The 27,781-nt window shown below is 36.7% G+C and overlaps 1 protein-coding gene across 3 annotated transcripts in view; it reads right to left on the bottom strand.

Moving 5' to 3' along the window:
* Positions 1-27,781, bottom strand: part of SETDB2 (SET domain bifurcated histone lysine methyltransferase 2) — a 90,794-nt gene that overhangs the window by 49,326 nt on the left and 13,687 nt on the right. For all 3 annotated transcript variants that reach the window (XM_047865158.1, XM_047865139.1, XM_047865130.1), the window contains 4 exons: positions 26,395-26,520; positions 25,364-25,429; positions 21,974-22,070; positions 13,378-13,941 (listed from right to left, as the gene is read on the bottom strand). In XM_047865158.1, coding sequence (XP_047721114.1) covers positions 13,378-13,941; positions 21,974-22,070; positions 25,364-25,429; positions 26,395-26,520 — 853 coding nt within the window. The remainder of the gene's footprint in view (positions 1-13,377; positions 13,942-21,973; positions 22,071-25,363; positions 25,430-26,394; positions 26,521-27,781) is intronic.

The raw sequence follows: 27,781 nt of genomic DNA on the forward strand, positions 1-27,781 counted from the left end.
TAGGACATAAAAGACTCAGCCCTAAAACTGTGCAAAATGGCAGGGAAGCTGCTGAAACCCTCTCAGAGTCAGAGAGGCTCGTGGACACCACAGGTGATATTCCCCCTCCACCCTGACAGTGCAGACAGGACAAGGGTCCAGGTACCTTAGCGGACCTACCACTGCAGTGAGCCCTGGGACCCTAGCCCACACCAGCCCTAGCCATCCCATTAAAGCAGCCCCAGTGCAGCACACACCAGATACCTCTGGTCAGCATTCACTATAGCCGCAGACATCTCTTCAAGGTGACACAGGTGCAAAGTACCCTGGAAGACTCCAGGCTCACACTACTCTGGCTTCAGATGACATGTTAGCATATCCCTGGTACACAGTATCCTAGGACCTCCTGACCCATTTCCTGACTCAGCCCTAGCCACCCTGCCAGGGCCCCCCTGAATAAAGAACTATGGGACCTTTGGCCTAACACCCATTTAAGCTTCAGCTGTCTTCCCAAGGTACCCTCTCTGTGAAGAACCCTGGGACCATCCCAGACAATGTCCACTTCAACGTCAGCTGTCTGGCCAATGTGCAATCTATGCTGAGAGCCCTAGGACTGCTCCATCCCACACCAACTTCATCTCCAGGCATCCCACCAGAACAGTGTCAGCATGGAGTCCTCTGTCCCACAGCCCACAAGAGCCACAGATCCAGCCAGTCAAAGTCACTTAGGCACACAGTCTCCACAGACACAATCACACACAAGATCATTACTTCCTGTTTAGGAGAAGTTAACGATTATACCTAATTCAACAGAAACAAAGACAGAAAGTCAAGTAAAATGAGGAGACAGGAATATGCTCCAAACAAAAAAACTACACAAAACCTCAGACAATAAGCTAAATGAAATGGAGATAAACAACATGCTTGATAGAGAGTTCACAGTAATGATCATGAAGACATTTACCAAACTGTAGAAAAGATTGGATGAGCTCAGTGAAAACTTCAACAAAGAAGATAGAAAATATGAAAAAGAACCAATCAGAGTTGATGACTATAACTGAAATGAAAAATATACTAGAGGGAATCAACAGATTCAAGGATGCAGAAGAACATATTAGCAATCTGAAAGATTGGGTAATAGAGTACCCAAGCTGAATAATGATAAGAAAACACAAGTTAAAAAAAAAATGAGGATAGGTTAAGGGATCTCTTGGACAATATCAAGTGAGCAAACATTTGCATTACAGGGGTCCTGAAAGTAGAAGAGAGAGATAAAGGGGCAGATAACTTATTTGAAGAAATAATAGCTGAGTATTTCCCTAACCCAGGAAAGAAACAGACATCCAGGCTCAGGAAGCACAGAAAGTTTCAAACAAGATGAACCTACAGAGGTCCACACCATGATACATAATAATTAAAACGTTAAAGATTAAAGATAAGGATAGAATTTTAAAAGCAGCAAAAGAGAAGCAACTAGTAACATTTAAGGACAAACCCATAAAGCTATCAGCTGGTTTTTCAGCATAAACTTTGCAGGCCAGAAGGGAGTGGGCATGATATATTCAAACTACTGAAAGGAAAAAAAAAAAATCTACCACCAAGAATATTCTATTTGGCAAGATTATCATTCATAATTCAAGGAAACATAAAGACTTTCCCAGACAAACAAGTTAAAAGGTTCATCATTACCAGATTGTCCTTACAAGAAATGTTAAAGTGGAACACAAAAGGCCATAATTAGAAGAAAATTATGAAAGGGAAGAGGACTCACAAAATTAAAAGATATAAAATATGACAATATAGATATAAAATGTGGGAGGGGGGAGTTAAAATGAAGAAGTTCCTTTAGGTTGTGTTTAACCTTAAGTGACCATCAGCTTAATACATACTACTCTATACTTAGGATGTTATATATAAACCTCACAGTAACCAAAAACCTGTAATAGAGATACAAAAGAAAGCCAAGCCTAATAGTAATCAATCTTAAGGAATGAGAGCAAGAGAAGAAAGGAATGGAGAACTACAGTTATGTCCAGAAAACAATTAACAAAATGGCAATCAGCACACACTTATCAATAATTATGTTAAATGTAAATAGACTAAATGCTTCAATCAAAAGACATAGGGTGACAGAATGGATTTAAAAACAAAAACAGGGGCGCCTGGGTGGCGCAGTCGGTTAAGCGTCCGACTTCAGCCAGGTCACGATCTCGCGGTCCGTGAGTTCGAGCCCCACGTCAGGCTCTGGGTTGATGGCTCAGAGCCTGGAGCCTGTTTCAGATTCTGTGTCTCCTCTCTCTCTGCCCCTCCCTCGTTCGTGCTCTGTCTCTCTCTGTCCCAAAAATAAATTAAAAAAATAAAAAATAAAAAAAATAAAAACAAAAAAGACTCATCTATGTGCTGCTTACAAGAGACTCTCTTCAGACCTAAAGACACAGACTGAAAGTGAAAAGATGGGAAATGATATTCCATGCAAATGGAAGTGGGAAAAAAAAAACCTGTGGTAGCAGTATTATATTGGACAAAATGGACTTCAAAACAAAGATTGTAACAAGACACAAAAAAGGGCAATATATAATGATACAGGGATCAATCCAAAGACAGGATACAGCATTGTAAATATTTAAGCACTCAACATGGTAGCCCCTAAATGCATAAGGCAAGTTTTAACAGACATAAAGGGAGAAACTGACAGTAATACAATAATAGTAGGGGATTTTAATATCCTACTTACATCAGTGAACAGATCATCCAGGCAGAAAGTCAATAAGAAAAGTGTCTTTTTTTTTTTTTTTTTAACGTTTTATTCATTTTTGAGACAGAGAGAGACAGAGCATGAACGGGGGAGGGACAGAGAGAGAGGGAGACACAGAATCGGAAGCAGGCTCCAGGCTGAGCCATCAGCCCAGAGCCCGACGCAGGGCTCGAACTCACCGACTGCGAGATCGTGACCTGAGCCAAAGTCGGACGCCCAACCGACTGAGCCACCCAGGCACCCCAAGAAAACTGTCTTTCAATAACACCAGACCAGATGGACTTAAGGGAAACACATATACAGAACATTCAAGCCAAATACAACAGAATACACATTCTTTCCAAGTGCACATAGAACATTCTATAGGATAGATCACATATCCCAATAAACAAGTCTCAATAAATTTAAGAAGACTGAAATCCTATCAAACATCTTTTCTGACCACAATGGAATGAAATTAGAAATCAATTACAAAAAAAAAAAAAAAGTGGAGAAACCATAAACATGTAGAGGCTAAACAATATGCTACTCAACATATTGAAATGTTGAAATCAGTGAAAAACTCAAAGAGAAAATTTAAAAATACCTGCAAACAAATGAAACCCACTGGTCCAAAATCTTTGGGATGCAGCAAAAGAAATTTTAAAAGAGAAATGTATAGTGATCTCAAGAAACAAGAAAAATCTCAAACAATTTAAACTTACACCTCTAGAAATTAGAAAAAGAAGAACAAGACCCAAAATTAGTAGCAAATAATAAAGAATAGGGCAGAAATAAATGTAAAAGAGACTAAGGAAAAAAAATAGACAAGATCAATGAAACCAAGAGCTGAATCTTTGAAAAGAAAAACAAAATTGATAAACCTTTAGCCAGATTCATGAAGAACAAAAAGAGGATCCAAATAAATAAAATCAGAAATGAAAGGGGTGAAGTAACAACTGACACTACAGAAATACAAAGGATGATAATAGATAAGAGACCACTATGAAAAATTACATGTCAACAAGTTAACAACCTAGAAGAAATGGGTAAGTTCACAAAAACATATAATTTTCCAAAACTATACCAAGAAAAAGAAAATCGGAATAGTCTGGTTACTAGTAACAAAACTAAACTGGAAATAAAAAAACTCCATTTAAAGAAGAGTTAATACATATTCTCAAACTATTCTAAAAAACAGAAGGGAAAGGAAAACTTCCAAATACATTCTATGAGGCCAGCATTATCTTGATACAAAATCGAATAAGTATATTACAAAAAATGAAACTACAGGCCAAGATTCCTGATGCAAAAATCCTCAACAAAAGATTAGCAAACCAAATTCAACAATACATTAAAAAGATCATTTACCATGATCAAGTGGGATTTATTCCTGGGATGCAAAGATGGTTCAATATATGCAAATAAATCAACATGATACTCAACATTAACAAAAGGATAAAAATCATAGATAGGATCATCTCAGTAGATTCACAAAAAGCATTTGACAAAATTCAACATTGTTCATGATAAAAAAAACTCTCAACAAAGTGGGATTAGAAGGAACATACCTCAACATAACAAAGGCCATAAATGACAAACTCAGAGCTAATATCATACTCAGTGGTGAAACCTGAGAGCTTTTCCTCTAAGATCAGGAATAAGACCAGGATGTCCACTCCCACGACCTTTATTCAACATAATACAGGAAGTCCTAGCCACAGCAATCAGACAAGAAAAAGAAATAAGAGGCATCCAAATTAGTAAGAAAGAAGTAAAATTGTCACTATTTGCAGATGACATACTACATACAGAAAACCCTAAAGACTCCACCAAAAAAAAACTACTAGAACTGATAAATGAATTCAGTAAAATCAGAGGATACAAAATCGATGTACAGAAATCCATTGCATTTCTCTACATTAACTAATACAAAGAGAAATTAAGAAAGCAATCTCATTTACAATTGTACCAAAATAGGGATGCCTGGGTGGCTCAGTTGGTTAAGCATCTGTCTTTGGCTCAGGTCATGATCTCGCGATTTGTGAGTTTGAGCCCTGTGTCAGTCTCTGTGCTGACAGTTCAGAGCCTGGAGCCTGCTTCATATTCTGTGTCTCCCTCTCTCTGTGCCCCTCCCTCTTCCTCTCTGAGATAATAAACATTAAAAAAAAAAAATTGTACCAAAATAATAAAATACCTAAGAATAAACTTAACCAAGTTGGTGGGGGGGTGCCTGGGTGGCTCAGTTGGTTAAATGTCTGACTTCAGCTCTGGTCATGATTTCACAGTTTGTGAGTTTAAGCCCCGCATTGGGTTCTGTGCCGACAGCTGTGCTGACAGCCTGCTTCAGATTCTGTGTCTCCCTCTCTCTTTCTGCCCCTCTTCTGCTTGCACCCTCTCTCTTTCAAAAGTAAATAAACATTAAACAAATTTTTTAAATGGGGCGCCTGAGTGGCTCAGTCAGTTAAGCATCCAAATTCGGCTCAGGTCATGATCTCCCAGTTGGTGGGTTCGAGCCCCGCATCAGGCTCTGTGCTGACAGCTGAGAGGCTGGAGCCTGCTTCGGATCCTGTGTCTCCTTCTCTCTCTGCCCCTCCCCTGCTCGCACTCTTTCTCTCCCAAAAATAAACATTAAAAAGTTTTTTTAAAAAAACTTAACCAAAGTGAAAAACCTGTACTCTGAAAACGACGGATGAAAGAAATCAAAGACAAATGGAAAGATATTCCATGCTCATGGATTGGAAGAATATTGTTAAAATGTCTATAGACAATCTACAGATTTAATGCAATCCCTGTTAAATGCAATCCCTGTTAAAATATCAACAGCATTCTTCACAGAACTAGAATAATCCTAAAATTTGTATGGAACCACACCCACACACCCACACACCCACACCAAAAAGCCAAAACAATCTTGAAAAAGAAAAACAAAGCTGGAAGCATCACAATTTCAGATTTTAAGTTATACTACAAAGCCGTAGTAACCAAAATAGTATGGTACTGGCACAAAAACAGACACACAGGTCAAAAGAACAGGATAGAAAGCCCTGAAACAAACCCATGATTATATGGTCAATTAACATGACAAAAGAGGCAAGAACGTGCAATGGAAAAAAGACACTCTTTTAAACAAATAGTGGTAGGAAAACATGATAGCTACATGCAAAAGAATAAGACTGGACCACTTTCTCACATCATACATAAAAAAATAAAATCAAGGGGCGCCTGGGTGGCGCAGTCGGTTGAGCCTCCGACTTCAGCCAGGTCACGATCTCGCGGTCCGTGAGTTCGAGCCCCGCGTGGGGCTCTGGGCTGATGGCTCGGAGCCTGGAGCCTGTTTCCGATTCTGTGTCTCCCTCTCTCTCTGCCCCTCCCCCGTTCATGCTCTGTCTCTCTCTGTCCCAAAAAAAATAAAATAAAACGTTGAAAAAAAAAAAATTTTAAAATAAAAAAAAAAAAAAAATAAAATAAAATCAAAATGGATTAAAGACCTAAATATGAGACCTGAAACCAAAAAAGTCCTAGAAGAGAGCACAGGCAGCAATTTCTCTGACATCAGTTGAAGCAGTATTTTTCTAGATATGTCTCCTAAGGCAAGAGAAATAAAAGCAAAAATATACTATTGGGACTACATCAAAATAAAAAGCTTCTATACAACAATGGAAACCATCAAGAAAACTAAAAGACAACCTATTGCATGAGAGAAGATATTTGCACATGACATTATCTGATAAGGGGTTAGTATCCCCAATATATAAGAACTTACACAACTTAACACCCAAAGGACAAACGATCCAATTAACAAATGGGAAGAAGATATGAACAGAATTTCTCCAAAGACAACATATGGCTAACAGACACGTGAAAAGATGCTCAACATTACTCATCATCAGGGAAATGCATATCAAAACTACAGTAAGATATCATCTCACACCTTTCAAAATGGCTAAAATCAAAAACACAAGAAACAAGTTTTGGTGAAGATGTGGAGAAAAAGGAACTCTCCTATACTGTTGATGTGAATGCACACTGGTGCAGCCACTGTGGAAAACCATATGGAGGTTCCTCAGAAAGTTAAAAACTATGATCCAGTAATCGCAGTACTAGGTATTTACCCAAATAATAATAATAAAAATACTAATTCAAAAGGATATACGCACCCCTATGTTTATTACAGCATTATATACAATAGCCAAATTATGGAAGCAGCCTAAGTGTCCACCGATAGATGAATGGATATAGAAGAGATGGTATACATATATATATATGTGTCTGTGTGTATATACATATGTAATGGAATATTTTTCAGACATAAATACAAATGAAATCTTGTCATTTGTAACAACATGGACGGAGCTTGAGAGTATAATGCTAGGTGAGATAAGTCAGTTAGGTAAAGACAAATACCATATGATTTCAGTCATATGTGGAATTTAAGAAACAAAGTAAATGAGCAAAGGAATAAAAAAAAGAGAGAGATGGGGTGCCTGGGTGGCTCAGTCGGTTAAGTGCTTGATGCTTGGTTTTGGCTCAGGTCATGATCTCACCGTTAGTGGGTTTGAGGTGTGCATCAGGCTCTGTGCTGACAGCATGGAGCCTGCTTGGGATTCTCCTTCTGCCTCTCTCCCTCTCTGTCTTTCCCCCACTCACGTGTGCATGCACTCTCTATCTCTCAAAATAAATAAATAAAACTTAGCAGAGAGAGAGAGAGAAAAATCAAGAAACAAACTCTTAACTATAGAGAACAAACTGATGGTTATCAGAGGGGAGGTGGGTGAATAGGTTAAATAGCTGATGGGGATTAAGAGCACACGTATCATGGGGCGCCTGGGTGGCTCAGTCGGTTAAACGTCCGACTTCGGCTCAGGTCATGATCTCTCAGTTCGTGGGTTTGAGCCCCACATCAGGCTCTGTGCTGACAGCTCAGAGCCTGGAGCCTGTTTCATATTCTGTGTCTCCCTCTCTCTGACCCACCCCTGTTCATGCTCTGTCTCTCTCTGTCTCAAAAATCAATAAACGTTAAAAAAAAAAAAAATTAAAAAAAAAAAAGAGAACACGTATCATGATGAGCACTGCAATGTATAGAACTGTTGAATCGTTATAATGTACACCTGAAACTAACACTGTATGTTAAGTACATTGGAATTAAAATAAAAATCTTAATAAAAAATTAAAATTAAAATGCAAGACAAAAAGCCCCAGAAATCTGTTGCATTTCTACACACTATTAACAAAGTAGTAGAAAGAGAAATTAAGAAAAAAACAATCCCATTTATAATTGCACCAAAAGGAATAAAATATCTAGGAATAAACTTAAGAGGGGGCGCCTGGGTGGCGCAGTCGGTTAAGCGTCCGACTTCAGCCAGGTCACGATCTCGCGGTCCGTGAGTTCGAGCCCCGCGTCGGGCTCTGGGCTGATGGCTCAGAGCCTGGAGCCTGTTTCCGATTCTGTGTCTCCCTCTCTCTCTGACCCTCCCCCGTTCATACTCTGTCTCTCTCTGTCTCAAAAATAAATAAACGTTAAAAAAAAAAACTTAAGAGATAAAAATCCTATATTCTGAAAACTATAAAACACTCATGAAAGAAACTGAAGAGGACAAAAACAAATGGAAAGATATTCCATATCCATGGACTGGAAGAATTATTATTGTTAAAATGTCCACATTACTCAAAGCAATCAATCTACAGATTCAATTCAATCCCTTTCAAAATACCAATAGTATCTTTCACATAGACAGAACAAATAACACTAGAAGTTGTATGAAACCACAAAAGACTCTAAATATCCAAAGCAATCTTGTGAAAGAAGAAAAAAGCTGGAGGTAACCCAATCTCAGATACCAAGATATACTACAAAGTTATAATAATCAAAATAGTATGGTACTGGCAAAAAAATAGACACTTAGATCAATGGAATAGATACAGAGCCCAGAAACAGATGTGCATTCACATGGTCAGTTAATCTTCAACAAAGGAGGCAAGAATATACTATGGGGGAAAGACAGTCTCTGCAATAAATGGTGCTGGGAAAACTGGACAGCTACATGCAAAAGAATGAAACTGGACCACTTTCCTACACCATACACAAAAATGAACTAAAAATGGATTAAAGACCTAAATGTGAGAACTGAAACAATACAACTCCTAGAAGAAAAACATAGGCAGCCACTTCTTTGACATTGGCTGCAGAAACATTTTTCTAGATATGGTTCTTGAGGTAAAGGAATCAAAAGCAAAAATAAACTATTGGGACTACACCAAAACAAAAAGCTTTTGCACAGCATGGGAAACCATCAACAAAATGAAAAGGAACCTACTCAATGGGAGAACATATTTGTAAATGACATACCTGATAAGGGGTTAATATCCAAAATAGGCAAAAAACCTCACACAACTCAAAACCAAAAAACCAAATAATCTGATTAAAGAATAGGCAGAGGACCTGAATAGACATTTTTCCAAAGAAGACATACAGATGACCAACAGATGCATGGAAAGATGCTCAACATCACTAAGTATCAGGAAAATGAAAACCAAAACCACAATGAAAACAAACAAACAAAACCACAGTGAGATACATCACTTCACACCTATCAGAATGTCTATGACCCCACAGAAATAACAGGTGTTGGTCAGGATGTAGAGAAAAACACTATATACACTGTATATATCATCTCTAAAAATAAAACATTACATTTAAAAACTAAACTTTCAAAAAGATTTGGTGCCATATCCTCTATACTTTTAAGTACATATATACCTACAAACAATATATTATACTGTTTTTAAAAATTCACTATAGTTATTATCCTACAACTTGCCTTTTTCATTCAAAATAGTGTTTTTGAGATTCATCTGTGTTATATACAAATGTAGTTAATTCCTTCTAATTTTTGGACAGCATTTAGACAAGCAATTAAGTTGCTTAGTATATAACAAAGTTGCTTCTAGTTTTCAATATTACGAACAATACTGCAGTGAACAGCTTATTCTTCTTATGTGTAAGCACCTCTAGAATAGGATCTCTCAAATATTTTTGACTACGACCCACAGTAAAATAGATGTTCTTCATGATCCTTTACAGGCATACATACTTCTCTGTGTATGTGTATAAACTGACACAGTGGCATGAAACTTTATCCTATGTATGATGCACTTGTTTTTTTTTTTTTTCTTTTTAAAGATTTTAAGTAATCTGTAAACCCAATGCAGGGCTCAAACTTAACAACTCCAAGATCAAGAGTCATGCTCTACCAAATGAGTCAGTCAGGTGCCCCTTGGGTATTTTTATTTAATTTAAAAAATGCTATTTACAACTGCTTTAATGATTTTACATCCCACTAAATCTGTAGCTTGGAAAACAATACTCTAGATATACTTAAAAGCACTATTGCTGGAAAGAACATATGCATATCTTCAATTGCTATGTAATTGTTTGAACGACCCCTTGTAACAAAACTGGTCTGGCTTTGTACAGTATTCTAGTTTTACAGTTATTCTCCTTTGGGATTTTAAGCTAACATGCCTGTTTGTGTCTTCCTTTACTTCTGATGAGACGTGTGCTGTCAATCTTTTTTTCTGATAGTGTTTGAGATTTATTCTGTACCTTAGAAACCTTTTAAGTTGCATCATGATGTATTTAGGTGTACATTTATCTTATTTTCCCTTTGTAGTACATTGTAGGCTTTTTTCACTCTGAGGACTCTGGCCTTTCTTCAGTTCTGGAAAACTTTCAGCTATCATCTCTTTAAATGTTGCTTTCTTCTTCTTCTCAGATATACTGGAGTTTCTCATTTTATCCTCCATAGTTTTTAATCTGTAAATTATCTTCCCCATGTCTTTATCTGTTTGTATTCTGGGAGATCTCTTTCATTTTGCCTTGTAATTTACTAATGCTCTCTCCAGCTATATGAACTCTACCATCGAGTGTGTCTAGTTAGGGTTTTTTTTTTTTTGTTTTTTGTTTTTAATGTTTATTTATTTTTGAGAGAGAGGGCGAGACCCAGAGTGCAAGCAGGGAGGGACAGAGACAGAGGGAGACACAGAATCCGAAGCAGGCTACAGGCTCTGAGCTGTCAGCACAGAGCCCAAAATGCGGCTTAAACTCAGGAACTGCTAGATCATGACCTTGAGCTGAAGTCGGATGCTTAACTGACTGAGCCATTCAGGTGCCCCAATCTATTTAGTTTTTAATTTCATTGACCCCATGTTTTATTTCCCACATTTCCATTTTTTATATATATATATATACATATATATACACATACATATATATATATATATATATATATATATGTATGTATATATATTTTTTTCCCCCCAATCTCCTTTTCTTGATGGATACTAACATTTTAATCTCTGTGAACATTTTAAACATACCTATTTTTAAAAAAAAATTTTTTTTTCAACATTTATTTATTTTTTGGGACAGAGAGAGACAGAGCATGAACAGGGGAGGGTCAGAGAGAGAGGGAGACACAGAATCGGAAACAGGCTCCAGGCTCTGAGCCATCAGCCCAGAGCCCGACGCGGGGCTCGAACTCACGGACCGCGAGATCGTGACCTGGCTGAAGTCGGACGCTTAACCGACTGCGCCACCCAGGCGCCCCTAAACATACCTATTTTAAAGTCTCTTTTAATCAGATTCTGCATTTATCTCTGATTCTTCAGGTGTGAATTCTCCCATTTGTTGAGATTCACACTGTCTTTAGGGTCCTAAACATCTCTGTATGCTCTGTATGAAATCATACCTTGGGGCACCTGAAAGGCTCAGTCGGCTAAGCGTCTGACTTCGGCTCCGGTCATGATCTCACAGCTCTTGAGTTCAAGCCCTGCATCGGGCTCTGTGCTGACAGCTCAGAGCCTGGAGCCTGCTTTGGATTCTGTGTCTCTCCTCTCTCTCCTCCCTTCCTCTACTCGCATGCTCTCTCAAAAATAAATATTAAAAAATTAAAAAAAGAAATCATACCTTTCCATAAGGTTTACTCCTGGGTACTCCTTTATGTTGACTCCTTTCCCTGTTGCTCTGGCTATGACTATAGGTTTCATTGCTCTGCAACCGGTTATTGTTAATCTCATTCCAGGCTTTGTGAGATAATTAGCCTGTTCCCAGTCCTGTAGAGGTCCCTGTTTCCATTCCCAGGAGAACTTAGTGCCCACTCAATGCCATGCATGGGACATGTTTAATTCCCATTCCTGTAAGAGTTAGAAACCCTGGCCACAGTGCTTGTGTCCATTTCCAGATCCCAATGGGTTTCAGCCTTTGCTTTTGTGATTTCTCCTACAATTTCTGACCAATAGATGCAAATATGTATACTGGTGGCACATTTTATATAAAGATTAGTGTCCATGGTATTAAAGCAAAAATCGCATATAGCCAAGATTCTTTTAAAAAATCTCAAAAACTGACCATTAGGTAAACAGTGTCCAATAGTTTTTTTTTTCTCTCCAGCACTGAGAGATTGGGGCTTGGCCACATGTAGTTAGATTATACTTAGAGGCAATGTTAAGACAAAAAAACAACTTACTTTTAAACAAAATAAAACCTGGCACTGTGAAAGATTTCTCTCTCTGAAGAGATTTCTCTTTAGGCCTCTATGACAGGCCTAAAAAACAGCCAAACTGAGGTAACAGCAAATTCATGGATCTCATCTCACACTTCAACTAACAGAGAAAACGGTGAAACTGCTATCTTTACTATTTAAATTATTTCTCTCTCTCTTCTTCTTTTGCCAAGTACAGGTAGCTAAATTTGCATTAGATTAAATATGTATAATGCAACTCCACTCTATATATGCCTACCTACAAATACATGTATCTTACATACCTTTAAAACAAAATTTTCAAATTCCTAATATATTAGAATATGTTTTAATTTTTTAATGGAATGGCAATGTTATGAGAATACTAATTATAACTATAAGGGGCACCTGGGTGGTTCAGTCGGTTGGGCAAATGACTTTGGCTCAGGTCATGATCTCACGGTTTGTGGGTTTGAGCCCCACATCGGGCTCTGTGCTGACAGCTGGGAGCCTGGAGCCTGCTTCGGATTCTTTGTCTCCCTCTCTCTGTCCCTCCCCCACTTGTGCTGTCTCTCTCTCTCTCAAAAATAAGTAAAATGTAAAAAAAAAAAAAAAAAAAAAAAAAATAATAATAAAAAAATAAGTGTTTATAAAAAAGCAGCAAAGAAATATCTGTAAAAGTAAAATAAGACATATAACATAATGATTAACAGCATGGGTTCAAATCCTGGCTTTTCAATTTGTTTGCACTATGATCTTAAAATTGGCTTCTCAACTTCCTCATTTGTAACACAGAAGTAACATTACCTACCTCAGAAGGTGTGTGAGGATTAAATAAAAAAGTGTATGTAAAGTGCTCGTCACAGTGTATGGCACTGTTACATGGCATTAGTTGGACTTGTTGCTATAATGATTGTGGTACTAGATTACAGGAAATACTCATCCTTGGGAGAAAGAATTTTTAATTTACTATTGTATTTGGCAAGCAGTTTTCTTTTCTATTGCTGGTGAGAGTGTATCTTTCCATTTTAGATTCTTGGTAAACAGAGTTTAGACAGACAGACAAACTGATACACAGCAGGACTTCTTGACAAGTACCCTACATTCAGAAGACGTTTGGAAATGCCATGTTTCTCTACTCACATGTCTATGCAGCCCTCAGAACAGTCACATGAATCAGTAAACATGTTGGAAAAGCTGTTTAGATAATATGCTCGTGGCCACATAGTCCTTCTGTACTTAAACTGTGGAAGCTTTCTATTGTCAATTTCATTACAGAAAGAAATGGGTACCGATTCCACTCCATTGCTAATATCCACATCAGAAACAATTTCTTCTTGTTTTGGGTAATTCCGAGTCAACTGAACATAGGTATTGAAAGAAAAGTTATCTGTAAATAAAAAGTTACATTCTGTCTCAAGCAGGTAACGAAAAACTTCCTCCACGTTTCGTAGACTCCTTCCACAAGGGGTTCTATAACTCACGTGGAGTGCTGAAGAATGAGAGTTTGTCTTTGCATGTCGTCTTTGGAAGTGGCATTTGATTGGTAGCTGCAGAGGGTTTTCTCCCTTGAAGGTTAGTGGCATTTTCATCAGACAAGTTCTAGAGCAGTCATGACTTTGGTAACGTAAATTCAAAGATGATTTCTTTTCTGTAATGTATGCAACTTTATTTTCCAAAGGAGGAATTTCCTTATTTTTTGTAGATCTGTTTAAAATTAATTATTCATTAGTATCTCAAATATATAGCACAATTCCCCATTTTTAAAAAACATTGTACACTAAGGTGCAATTAGTTCCTATTATCTTCTTTTTAGACATAATACAATAAGCCAGACTCTGAAATACACATTTTACTTATTATGTTCTGTAGCCATATAGAAGTTATACCTTAGGGATTTTTTTCCTTTGGACACCAAATACATGATGTCTACCTCTTCAACTGGGTGTCTAACAATTCGGTCCAATTCTGACACTATCTATCTACTTGGAGGCAGCATCAGCTCCCAGGTGTTAAAGAGCTCAGTCCCACAAGACTGTCCCCACTTCAGATGCCAAACACAAGTTCCAGGCCACTCAAACTTTTGACCAACCCAGGGGTTTCCACATGCTTTCCTCAAGTTTGATAATTTGCTAGAAAGACTCACTTTAATTACTATTACCAGTTTATAATAAGATACAACTCAGGGACAGCCAAATGTAAGAAGTGCATGAGGCAAGGTAAGTGGGAACAGGCACGGAGTGTTCCTACCCTCTCTGTGTGCACCACCCTCCCAGCACCTCAAAGCATTTACCGACCAGGAAAACTTCCAGAACCCTGTCCATTTAGAGGTTTTTATGGAGACTTTATTATGTAAGCATGATTGATCAAATCATTTGCCAATGGAGATTATCTCAACCTCCAACCCTTCACCCCTCCCTGGAGGTTGGGAGGTAGGACTGAAGGTTTCCAGCTTCTAATCATAATGTTTAGTCTTTGGTTGACTAGCCCCCACCCTGAGGCTACTCAGGAGCCCCTCGTTAAGAGTCATTTCATTAGCATGCCAAAGACATTCATTCTTCAGCCGATTCCAAAGGTTTTAGAGGCTACACAGGATCAGAACAAACACCAAGTATCTTTCCTATTATACAATAACCTAATTTCAGAATATTCCAGAAAGTTTGATTACAGGTGTAACTCCGTGCTACAGTACCTATCAAATTTAGAGTTTATTTAGAGCATGCACTTTGAGGAATGTTACTTCAGGCATGCTTGGGTTCGCTTGTAAGAAAACCGGTAAAGGCTAGCTAAAAAAATTACGAATTCATCAGGAATCCTTCAACAATTGTACCAGTTTTTTTCTGTAATATGTATTACACCTAGCATCATACTGACATATTTTAAAATAATCAACTGACATGAGAAAATGGAGAGGTTACTGAATTTAAGAAAAAAAATCTGTGAAAAGACTCCATGTATATGGAACTTGGGTTTTAATCTTTCTTCAGATACCTGAAGAAACTAAGTTTTGCTTTACATAGTATTTTCTATCTTTAGGTATCTGTTATTTATTATAAAAGTTATATAGGTATTTTAGAGATATTTTTACAATTACCATATAAAGCAGCACTATCCAATAAAACTTTCTGCATTGATGGAAATGTTTCATATCTGTGCTGTTCAATTTGGGAGCCCCACTAGCCACATGTGGTGAATTATTCAGCACTTTTAAATGTGGCTAGCATGACCAGAAAAAAATTTTTTTAATTTTGATCAATTCAAATTTAATTTTAATTTAAATAATTCAAATTTAAATAGGCACATGTAACTAATGGCTACTTACTGAAAGCAGAGATATGAAGTTCCCCACCCCCTTTCTAGCTATATAGCAATCCTTTGCATAAATTCCACAATTTATTTAACTAGTCTTCTGTTGTTTCCAATCTTTTGCTATTACAAATCATTATGTGGTGAATAACCTTGTGCATAACAATTTCATACATGTAAAGATTATCACTTCAGAATACATTTCCAGAAGGGGCAGTACTAGGTCACAGGGTAAATGAATTAATAATTTGTAAAGATTGCCTAATTGTTCTCCATGGGGTCAGCCCTTTGAGCAATTTATGAGAGTACCTGCTTTTGCAGAGCCTTATCAGACAATGGCTCTTGATGCTTTGGGATTTCTGACAATCTAATAAATGAAAGGATGTGCTAGAATGTATTTAATATAAACCTTTTAATGTAAAAAACATTTGTTTCCAATTTTCCTGTATGTTACTACTTTGATCAACATCCTCATACATAAATCCTTGACCAAATTCCTGATTACTACCTTAGGGTACATTCCTTTAAGAAGAGTTACTAGGTAACTAGAATACACATTTTAAAATAACCTCTTATTAATAAAACTTGCAAACTTACATAACTGTGTATTTTCTCATTAAAAAACCTGATACATTGGGGGAACCTGGGTGGCACAGTCAGTTAAGCTTCTGACTTTGGCTCAGGTCATGATCTCGCAGTCCATGAATTTGAGCCCTGAGTCAAGCTCTGTGCTAACAGCTCAGAGCCTGGAGCCTGCTTCAGATTCTGTGTCTCCCTCTCTCTCTCTGCCCCTCCCCCACTTGCACTCTGTCTCTCTCTCTCTCTCTCTCAAAAATAAACATTAAAAATTAAAAAACAACAACAACAACAACACAAACCTGATATACTGGATCCCCATATACTTGTAAGAACTGTAGAACTCTTAGCACATGATGCCTCCATCTAAACCTGTGCACTACCACAACAAAACTCCAGCAAGGCTTCTAGCAGCATAAGACCAAGTCTCTGGGATGACCCAAGCCCCCCCACTAACGTGCCTGCCTAAGAAAGCTCAAGGCTGTCAAGACAGTTCATGGTTTCTTGTAGCCAAAACCTGAAGATAAGCTCCTGACCTTCCTTCCTTAGAACAGTTACTAAAAAAGGGCTTACAATTGTGAATCTTTCTTCCATTCCTCTAAGATGTGTATTTATCTCCTACAACTCAAGAGTGCCTTTCTCAAGGTCCTGAAGGGCCTTCCTTTGAAAGTTAATCATCAGGAAGGGTAAGGCCTCTGTCTTCCAGTCTCTGTGGGAGGAGAGATCCTAACATTGATGATTCCCAGCTAGGACACATAGCTGGCCTCATAAACATTCACACTGACTCTTTGTAGTTTTTCACTTGGGTTCCTCTCTTCTTCTATCTCTACTCCCTCATTTGCCTTTAAAACACTAGTCACCCCAGCATAAACTGGAATAGAGCTCAGCTTTTTTCCTTAATATCAGTAGTTACTGCATAAAATGTTTTCATCACTTCAATGTCTGGTTTTATCTTTGACACTTGTTACCAAACTTCAGTAGTTATCAACATGTTGCCTATTTTACTTCTATTTTCCCCCCTCTTGCCCCACACTAAAACATGGGGTATTCTAAAGCAAATCCTAGACATTACATCTTTTACCTGAAATAATTCAGTATGTATGTCTAATAAATAAGGTTTTTAGGGGCATCTGGGTGGCTCAGTCGGTTAAACATCCGACTTCAGCTCAGGTCATGATCTTACAGTTCGTGGGTTCAAGCCCTGCAATGGGCTCTGTGCTGACAGCTCAGGGCCTGGAGCCTGCTTCAGATTCTGTGTCTCTCTCTCTACCTCTTGCCCGTTCACACTTTCTCTCTCTCAAAAATAAACATTAAAACCAAAAAAAAATTTTTTTCAAGTAAGGTTTTTAAAACAACCTACAATCTCAGTGACCCATCTTCACATATCAGTGATTATCTTAAAATCTGAATCAGAATTCAAACAAGTCCCACATGTTGGATTTGATTCAGATGTCTTTTTGTCTCTAATCTTATAGCAGTACCCCTCTCTCTTCATTTTATGACATTTATTTGTTGCAGTTGAATAACTGTGTCATTTGTCCTGTAGCATTTCCCACATTCTAGAATTTGGTTGATGCTTCCCTTGTGGTGGTGTCATTTAACTCATCCCTCTATCTGGTAAATCAGTAGTCAGTTTTAGAAGCTTGATTAGATTCAAGTTCAATTTAGGCGGTGGGGGGCAGGGAGGACAGTGCTATAAATCTTTCACTTAATAGTTTAGTTATTCACTCATTAACATTATCTAGGTCAATGCTACTCAAGGTATGGTGGTGCCATCCCACAGTGGTTGGCTACCAATTCATAAGTACAAAAATATAAAGTTGTAAAAGTTTAGGAACTTTTACAGCAATTTAACACTGCTGCAACATTTCATTGTATTTTATGAGTATTCATTCTCAATAAATTTGAAGTTTAAAACAAAACAAAACAAAACAAAACACCTGTTCTTACCACAATTAGTTTAACAGCACTGGCCTAAGGTCACTGTTTCTTTGGGAAAGGGGGGGAAGTTGTAAAAATAACAATCTTCTAATTCTACCATTTCTACTGCATTTTTTGGCTGGAATTCTTTGATAAAGAAGAAATTTTCCTCATCAACTCTTGGGTTATCTGAAATACAGTTAATATAGGAAAGGCAGGATAAATGCTTGATTCTTTCTCTTTAATTACTAGTGCTCAGAATGGTGAGTTGTATCCTAGCAATTACCAAAGTGACTGATTTTTAAATTTTGTTTAATGTTTATTTATTTTTGAGAGAGAGAGAGAGAAAGAGAGAGCGTGAGCAGGTGAAGGGCAGAGAGAGAGGGAGACAGAATCCGAAGCAAGCGCCAGGCTTCAAGCTGCTAGCACAGAGCCCAACGTGGGGCTTGAACTCATGAACTGTGAGACCATGACCTGAGCCGAAAGTCGAACATTTAACCAACTGAGCCACCCAGGCACCCCCAGTGACTTTTAAAATGTTATTTTTAAAATTTAAAATGGGTTTTTAAGTATTTAATGTGTTTAAATCAATCACAGTGATTATTCCTTTTGATATCCAAATTGTGCCATTTTTTGGTCAGTGGGAGCTCTTTCAAGTTTGCTCCTATCTTTCTAACACACTTGGTAGTCTTTGATAGCCTTCTTGCTTTCTGTCACAAGATGCCCCAGGTCTGGAGTTAGCCATTTCTCCAAAGGACTATGGTTCCACTTAATGAGCAATAACATTTAGAGACCACAATCATGGCACTAGGAGGTACACACATTTTAACCAATACAGGCTAACCAAACCGATTCTCAAAAAGGCCGGATCAATTTATACAGTATGAGTGTTGATCAATTGATTATTCTAAAAATTTTAACCGATTTGATAAATGAAAAACAGTACTTTATTACCTCCTTAATGTTTTTCTCTAGGAATAGAGAGATTGAACATAATTTAATGTTTACTGGTTTTTCCCTTTATGGTTAACTGTCTGTTCATATGCTTTCTCCAATTTCCTATCAGGGGTTTGTTTGTTCATTCACTTATTCATTCTTCCATCAGATTTTTTGAGTGCCTGCTATGCACCAGGTGCTACAGAAGTAATGATGAAAAGCTCTGCGATCTCAAGGAGTTTACATTCTAGACAAAGAACTAAGTATATATAATAAAGTGTAAATAATGTAATGAGTAAATTGGTGATACATAATGTCATGGGAAGACATCTAATCTTTATTATTACTATGATTATTTTTTAGGATTCTAATTTTTAATTAATTAATTTTTCCATGAATTGGGAGTCCAGTTTCATCTGGAATTTATTCTGATGTGCCATGAAGATCTAACTTAAATTTTCTAAATAATATCCAATTGTTCCAGAGTCATTTACTGAATAACAAGTCTTTCTTTTACTGGATGACTTCTGACTTACTGACTTAACAATACCCCACATTCTTACAAATACCTAAAAATGTTATTTTTTTCTATGCTTATTTGGTCTCTTGATGCAATTGTTAATTCTTCTACCAATGTGTTTTTTTTTTTTTTCCCTATAGGTTGACTCTTGATTTTGGCTCAGGTCATGATCTCAGTTTCGTGAATTAGAGCCTCTCAATGGGCTTTGCACTGACCTAGAGGAGCCTGCTTAGGATTCTCCCTCTCTCTCTCTCTCTCTGCCCCTGCCCCCACTTGCACTTGCTCTTGCTCTCTCTCTAAATAAATAAACTTAAACAAAATAAATAAATAAATAAATAAATAAATAAATAAATAAATAAATAAATAAAAGAATAAACCAACTCTTGCATTTATGTTTGAAATAAAAATTTTAATGAAATACATAGAAAATGAGAGAGTTTTGGTGGTAATTTATATGAAAAAGAATCTTGTATTTTAGTGATTTAAAGTGATTGAACTTGTTTTTACAAGGTAATGAAATTTTGTAGATCAGAAGACCAGAATTTCTGGCTTTCTCTGAGAGTTTTTTTTTTTTTTTAATTTTTTTTAACGTTTATTTATTTTTGAGACAGAGAGAGACAGAGCATGAACAGGGGAAGGGCAGAGAGAGAAGGACACAGAATCGGAAACAGGCTCCAGGCTCTGAGCCATCAGCCCAGAGCCCGACGCGGGGCTCGAACTCACAGACCGCGAGATCGTGACCTGAGCTGAAGTCGGATGCTTAACCGACCGAGCAACCCAGGCACCCCCTCTGAGAGTATTTTAAAATAAGTATCAAACGGGGCATCTGGGTGGCTCAGTCGGTTGAGCATCCGACTCTAGCTCGGGTCATGATCTCACAGCTCATGAGTTCGAGCCCCGCATCAGGCTCTGTGCTGACAGCTCGGAGCTTGGAACCTGCTTCGGATCCTGTGTCTCGCTCTCTCTCTGCCCCTAACCCACTCACATTCTATGTCTGTCTCTGTCAAAAATAAATAAACATTAAAAAATTAAAAATAAAATAAAGTAAGTATCAAACTGTAATGACATCTCTAGTATTTGCAAATGCAAATCATATGCAAAATAGTCAATCTGTAACACTCATAAACCCTAAAAAAACAACAAAAAGAATTCTAGGGGAGCCTGGGTGGCTCAGCTGGTTAAGTGTCCAACTTTTGATTTTGACTCAAGTCATGATCTCATGGTTTGTGAGAGCGAACTCTGCACCAGGTTCTGTGCTGGCATCGCAGCCTGTTTGGAATTCTTTCTACCTCACTCCCTCCCTCTCTGCCCCTCCCCTGCTCATGCTCTGTCTTTCCCTCTCAAAATAAATAAGCATAAAAAAAAAAATTCTACACTGACAATTTTTTTTTTTTGTCAATTTAATATGTAGCTGAAAAGACAAACAAAATAAGGCAATTAACTTAAGAACTTTCTTTATAAAGACACTTTTGTTTTTGAAATTGTTCCCTGGTGTAGCACAAAATACTTTCAGGAACTTCCTTTAAACTACTTCTTAAAGGTTTTAGTATAGGTGTTACCTCCTAAAAATAAAGATTATGTGTCACAATGTCAGATTTCCTTTCATACGATTCTACTTTATGCTAAGGAATCTTCACTGAAATGGTAAAAGGAGAAAGAAACAGTCAGAAAAATTTAGCCCATTCTCCTAAGTAATTTAGAGCCATTTAAGTATTTGAAAAGCTGAACTGGTACTGAAAGAAATACTGTTTGGGGCACCTGGGTGGCTCAGGTGGTTGAGCATCTGATTCTTGATTTCAACTCAGGTCATGATTTCATGGTTCATGTATCCCTCTCTTTCTCAAAATAAATAAACTTAAAAAAAAAATACTGTTACCCTCCACTTTAAAAGAAATAATCTAGGACTGCTGGTTCAGGCAGCAGTGCATGTGACTTTTGATCTCAGGGCTGAGTTTAAGCCCCACATTGGGAGTAGAGATTACTTAAAAATAAAATCCTTAAAAAAAAAAAATACTCCAGGAAAAATAATTTTTTAGTTAAAAAAATTGCCAACTTGGTAGCTTTTAGTATATTAATAACATACACAAAGACAGCTTTTTTTTTTTTTTTTTTTTTTTTAAAGTAGGCTTCAGGTCCAACACGGGGCTTGAACTCTTGATCCTGAGATCAAGACGTGAACTGAGATGATTCGAGTCAGATGCTCAACCAACTGAGCCCCCACGTGCCCCTATACACAAAGACATCTTAAGCTAAATTTTATTCAAAGACTTGATTACCTAGGGATGTTAACAAGTAAATACCTTGTTAAGAGACTCATGAACCTTTATCCTACATAAAATACTAAAATTTATGACTTTTCAAGTTGATGGGAAAAATTTTTTTTTATATATTTTATCTATTCTTATGTCAAATGATTAGAAAGAATAATTTTCTGGAAATGAAAGCATTGACAACATAAAAAAATTTAACCTATATACATACAGAAATGTACAGTCTTCTGGAAAGGAGTCTTCATATGATGTAGAAGGCAATGAACCTGATTTGTTTTCCTGTTCATTCTGGATCACCGATGTATGATCTACATGAAAAAAATACAAACATGAGTATTAAATATATCAAGTTAAGAATCATTTACTCTAATATCTAAATAATATCTTTATTGATTAGAGATACATGGCGCCCTTAAATCTGCAAACATATGAAAATATCAAGATTAAATTAAAAAATCAGGTGTGAATATTTTCAAAAATATTGACAAAATAAGGTATGATCAAGTAAAAGACTTAGGGTAGAAGATACTTCTACTGGAGAAAATCTAGTTTGCCCTGAACTTTATTTGAATTTTAATCAACCTTTAAGGTAAACATCAAGTATCCTTATTTCTGCTTGTATTTTATAGAAAAATAACATAGCTCGTACTACAAAAGGTCAAAAAATGGAAAATTTATGTTATCTTTTGCTTTCTCATTGTTCCCACTGCTATCTATATTTTTGGAGGGTGGGGTATTTGGGTACCTCTTTTTGTACTTCCACTTGTCTTTTCATATTACTTAGTCTTTCCTATATCTTTCTTCACTTAATTTCTTTTTATTTAAAAAAAATTTTTTTAACATTTACTCATTTTTGAGACAGACAGAGTGTGAGTGGGGGAGGGGCAGAGAGAGAGAGAGAGAGAGAGAGAGACAGACAGACAGACAGACAGACGGACAGACAGAATCCGATGCAGGTTCCAGGCTCAGAGCTGTCAGCACAGAGCCCAACACAGGGCTTGAGCCCATGAACTGTGAGATCAGGACCTGAGCTTAAGCAGGATGCTTAACCAACTGAGCCACCCAGGTGCTCCTGCATTTAATTTCATCCTCTATCTTGTGTTTTTTCTACTTCATCTATTTTTACTCTCTAACATGACTACAATAATAGAAGTTGTGTATTTAGTGAAAAAAGTTATGGATTCCCTGTTCTTATTTTGAAAAATGGTTATGTAGAATATTCTATGTTTGGTTTAAAGATATTTTTTAAACATGTTTTTTCCTATGCATTGAGGACCTTTAAGAAAAAAAGGGATTCTCATCTTGCTTCAGGTTATTAACTTACATTGGTCTTTTACTGCAGATCAATCTTATTAAGAAGAAAAAGTTTGGGGCACCTGGGTGACTCAGTTGGTAAAGTGTCCAACTCTTGGTTTCAGCTCAGGTCATGAATTCACAGTTCATGGGCTCAAGTCCCTCATAGGGCTTTGTGCTGGCAGCAGGGAGCCTCCTTGGGATTCTCCCTCTCTCACTCTCTCTCTGCCTCTTCCTTGCTCACACTCTCTCTCAAAATAAACAAACATTAAAAAAAAAAAAAGGAAAAAACTGTAAGTAAATAAAAGAATAGTTTAAGTTATAACATGAGGCCACTACTTGGCTATCTGGAAAACAATTATCCCTCTTTAATTATCAAGATAAAGGTTTAAAATCTGATAGTTGAAAAGAGCTATAATACCTGATTAAAATTAAGTTTTACAATTAAGCGTTTCTGATTTTTCCCAACTAATTTCTTTGCATAAATCATAAAAATCCATACTAACAAATATGAATAGAATAAATGTATATAAACATAATTAAAAATAAAACTTACTGAAACATGGAGATTTTATTTATTTTGAGAGAGAGAGAGAGAGAACAAACCAGCAAGGAGGGGCAGAGAGATGGGGACAGAGAATCTGAAGCGGGCTCTGTGTTAACAGCAGAGAACCTGATGCAAGGCTTGAACTCAAGTACCATGAGATCATGACCTGAGCCAAAATCAGATGCTTAACCGACTAAGCCACACAGGAGCCCCCAAACATGGAGATTTTAAAATTAATCATCAGATAAGGGAGGAAAGGGGAAATAATAACTCCTCTCAAGAAAACAGTATCCAATCCTTTGTTTGGGGACATAGCACATATTTACAGTTAGACACAAGCAAAGAAAATAAAGGTAATCAGTGGTTTAGGACTCAAGTTGGATATGGGATACCTTGTTTTGACCTTAACATGAAGTCCTTTTGTCTTTCCCAGTTTCAATGTTTTTTAAAAAGTAAATACTAACATGAAACTTTATTATTAGAAAGTTTTTAATCTTTGTTTTGCCAACAATGTCAATTACATAACTCCCCAATTCCTTACTTACAAATATTGCTCTATACCATTGGCAAATATATACTTTTGATAAATTCATTACATTTCAGAGGAACCATATAAAAATACAAAATTGTAATATTCAATATTTCTATTGATAAAATTATCACAAAAAAACCAAAACTCAATTTACTTTGTTAGCGAGAAATAAATTGTTTTAGAATTAGTTCCTCTTACCACCTCCTGCATTTAAAAGCCTCTCCTTGCAAAACTAGTGTGATCTCTCAAGTATGTTGATTCCAAGTGCTACTGAAAGATACTGAGTAAGGTTGTTTTCTTAAAGAAACTACTCTTGGGGCACCTGGGTGGCGCAGTCGGTTAAGCGTCCGACTTCAGCCACGTCACGATCTCGCGGTCCGGGAGTTCGAGCCCCGCGTCGGGCTCTGGGCTGACGGCTCAGAGCCTGGAGCCTGCTTCAGATTCTGTGTCTCCCTCTCTCTCTGACCCTCCCCCGTTCATGCTCTGTCTCTCTCTGTCTCAAAAATAAACATAAAAAAAAAAAAAGAAACTACTCTTCTAAAATTATACATTAGCTACTGAAATTGAGAATACTTTTGAATAAGAAAAAGGTTTTTTTAAAATAGACTCATGATGCTAGGCTATATTTTCAGAGATTTAAAACCTTAAGACCCCATATTATGTAAGTTAAAATTATTATAATTTGCTAATAATATTTAGCAGCATTAAAATCCAGTAAAGTACCTTCTCAGTATTTTAGGAAATTTGAGATAGACTAAGATTTATAGGAGAGTGATTCTGATAAAACAACTTTTTATTTTCCTAGTTCTGGTACAGTATCTTTGATCAATTCCTCCGAAACCTAATTTGTTTAGAGTCTGCAAGACTAATGGTCTAATAATCTAGAAATAAAAAAATTTTACACTAACTTATCTATGCCAGAATATACCTTTCTAGTACTGTTTTTCACACAAGGTGGGTTTACAGTAGTCTGGGGTCTTAGAATTTTTTGAAGAAGAGATACATTTGTTCATTTCCTAAGAGGCTTAGAACAGTGTGCATTTCCTATCGCTGGATGGGTAGGACTTTTTATTAAATAGGGACACTGATTTATATAATTTACCAGTATAGGTCTTACATTTTATATTAAATTATCTTTAGGTAATCTCACATAATCTGAACTCAATTAAGCCTGCATCAAGTCAAGAAAATAAAAGAATACTCAAAATTGGGATTATTAATGCACGTACCCTTTATCAATGTTGAATTGTTACTTATGGTTGCTTCATTCACTAGAATCATTGCTTGGATGTATTCTGTTAAGGAAAGGAAAAATGCATGAAAACCAGCAGCAGCAGCATCATTTTCATTGTGCCAGCTACTGTGCTAAATAATTTATGTACTTTATCTTAATCTTCATTAACTCCTCTGAGAGAGTCTTATGATTACCTGCATTAGAAACAGAAATTGAATCTTAGGAGTTAAACTATTTATTCCAGGTCATTCAGCTAGGAGTTGTTAGAACTGGATTCAAAACTAGATATATCTGACTCATGAAGGAATGAGAAGGAACATTAAAATGAAAAACAGCGCTACTGTTTGGACAAGCAAACAAAAGATTAATGTCATAAAAACATCCACAAAGTATTAAGAAGAGTCCAAATGAAAATTTGCTTGAATATCTTATGTCCTGAAGGAAAGAAGTAAATTTCTACCTAAAAGTCTTCTGTTCTACAACCAACCAGGGTTGAAAACAAAGAAACAGAAAAAATACAAACTTGGCTGATGGAACTGACTGCTGAAATAGAAGGCAAGTTCTGATTAAAGCAGGCAAAATATCGTTACATGTACTTTCGCATTCTTAAAAAACATTAGGTGTCTCTGAGTAATGGGGTGGTGGATAATTTTTGTTATATTTTTCTATTGGTACTAAACGTTGTACAATGAGCAGATATTACTTTTGCAATACCCATCACCCCTCAAAAAGAGATAAAAAGAGAAAGCAAAGATAAAATGTGGGGAAAACAAGGGAGCCTGACAGAAAAAGAGATAAACTCATTAGCTAACATTCAAAGTAATCATTTTCACCCACTTTTACAAAATGTCTATGGCATGTGGCAAAAGCGTGTTTTTGTCGAAGCAGAGTACAAACACACACAAAGCAAACAGAACTGATAGGCTCTTAGATAACAAAAGAAACATAGTGGAAACAGCACTGTATTATACTGCCAGTGGGTAACATTTAACATTAAATGTATTAAAAGTTTTTTGTGCTTCATACCTTTATTTGTGGCAGACCCATCTTTAATCTTTTGTTTCAGTGATTGTAACACATTTTGCACTTGTTCAAAGATGGAGTCCACTTTTCCATCATCTTCCAGCTCCATCCAGAAAGTTTTTGCATCACCTATAATAAAAGTGAATAGCTTAAGAGCTCACTAAAAATAGACTGTAATTTCCCCAAGGCATATGTTATAGAGAATCCACGTGGTTTCTAAATAATGTCAAGATTTAATTGGTCTGTTTTTTTCCTCGAGGAAAAAGATTTTTATCACTGTTTCTTTATAAAGAATAGCAAAGAATATGACCTAAATATCTTACTCATTTCTGCTAACATAAAAATATGTTGAAAACTTTAATGGTACTATTTCTGGTGTCCCTGGAAAACAGAAGGAATGGCTTCATTCTAGGCTGGTGGTAGATGTACGTATAAGCATTTTAAAAGTTTCAGAGATATAACCTCCACTGAGTACGGAAATGGTTTTAGAATGAAACATCTCAAGAATTGGTGAACTAAATGTCTAACAATAACGTTTTTAAATGTCTTTTATAATTTTTAAATAATTATATGAAGCCAAAATAATGTTTATACTTTTTATAGATAGCTATATAGATGAGCCAATATTTCATATGCCCAGCAAATAAACACCTTAGTCATAAATTCCTAGAGAGAGGTGCCTGGCTGGCTCAGTTGGTAGAGCATGCAACTCTTGATCATGGGGTTGTGAGTTCAAGCTGCATGTTGGGGATAGAGTTTACATAAAAAAAAAAAAAATTTCCTAGAGGAAATAATTCTTTGAAAGCTGAACACAGAAATATGAGAAATACAATTAAACTGGCAAAAGCCAAATCTCACACCCACACCACATTTAAAAGTAACAAAAATACCTAAAATGCTAAAATTTATGTTAAAATGTTAAATGTAAAAACATATAAAATGTTCAAAATTAACAGGGCCTTAAAGAACAGAGAGACATGATTATTGCACTTTAGCAAGGTCACTTGAGAAGCCATTCAGAGGATTAATAAACAGAGAGCCTAGTAAGCTTACAAAAAATATATTTTCCTTAATAAAAATTAAACCTACATCTCTAGGTTCAGCAGTGGGGTGAGAATAGTCATAAAGGCTTAGGCCTCATAGTCCCAAATCTCCCTGGCAAAGTCACCTTACCCAAAGGGGATCTCTGGCTAATTAGGGATGCTGCCACCATCGCAGTCTCAGAAGGGGTGTTGTTTCCCTGTTGACACTTTGGCCTGATGCCTCCAAGACCAAGCCTACTTTTAACTCCCCATAGGACAGCTGAGACAAGATTTTAAACAAATGCAATGTGAGAGGACACAAAGGATGAAGAAAGAGGTATTAGAGGTAGGAGAAGCCATGCCATGGA

The sequence above is a fragment of the Prionailurus viverrinus genome, chromosome A1 (genome assembly GCF_022837055.1).
Source record: "Prionailurus viverrinus isolate Anna chromosome A1, UM_Priviv_1.0, whole genome shotgun sequence".
NCBI lineage: Eukaryota > Metazoa > Chordata > Mammalia > Carnivora > Felidae > Prionailurus > Prionailurus viverrinus.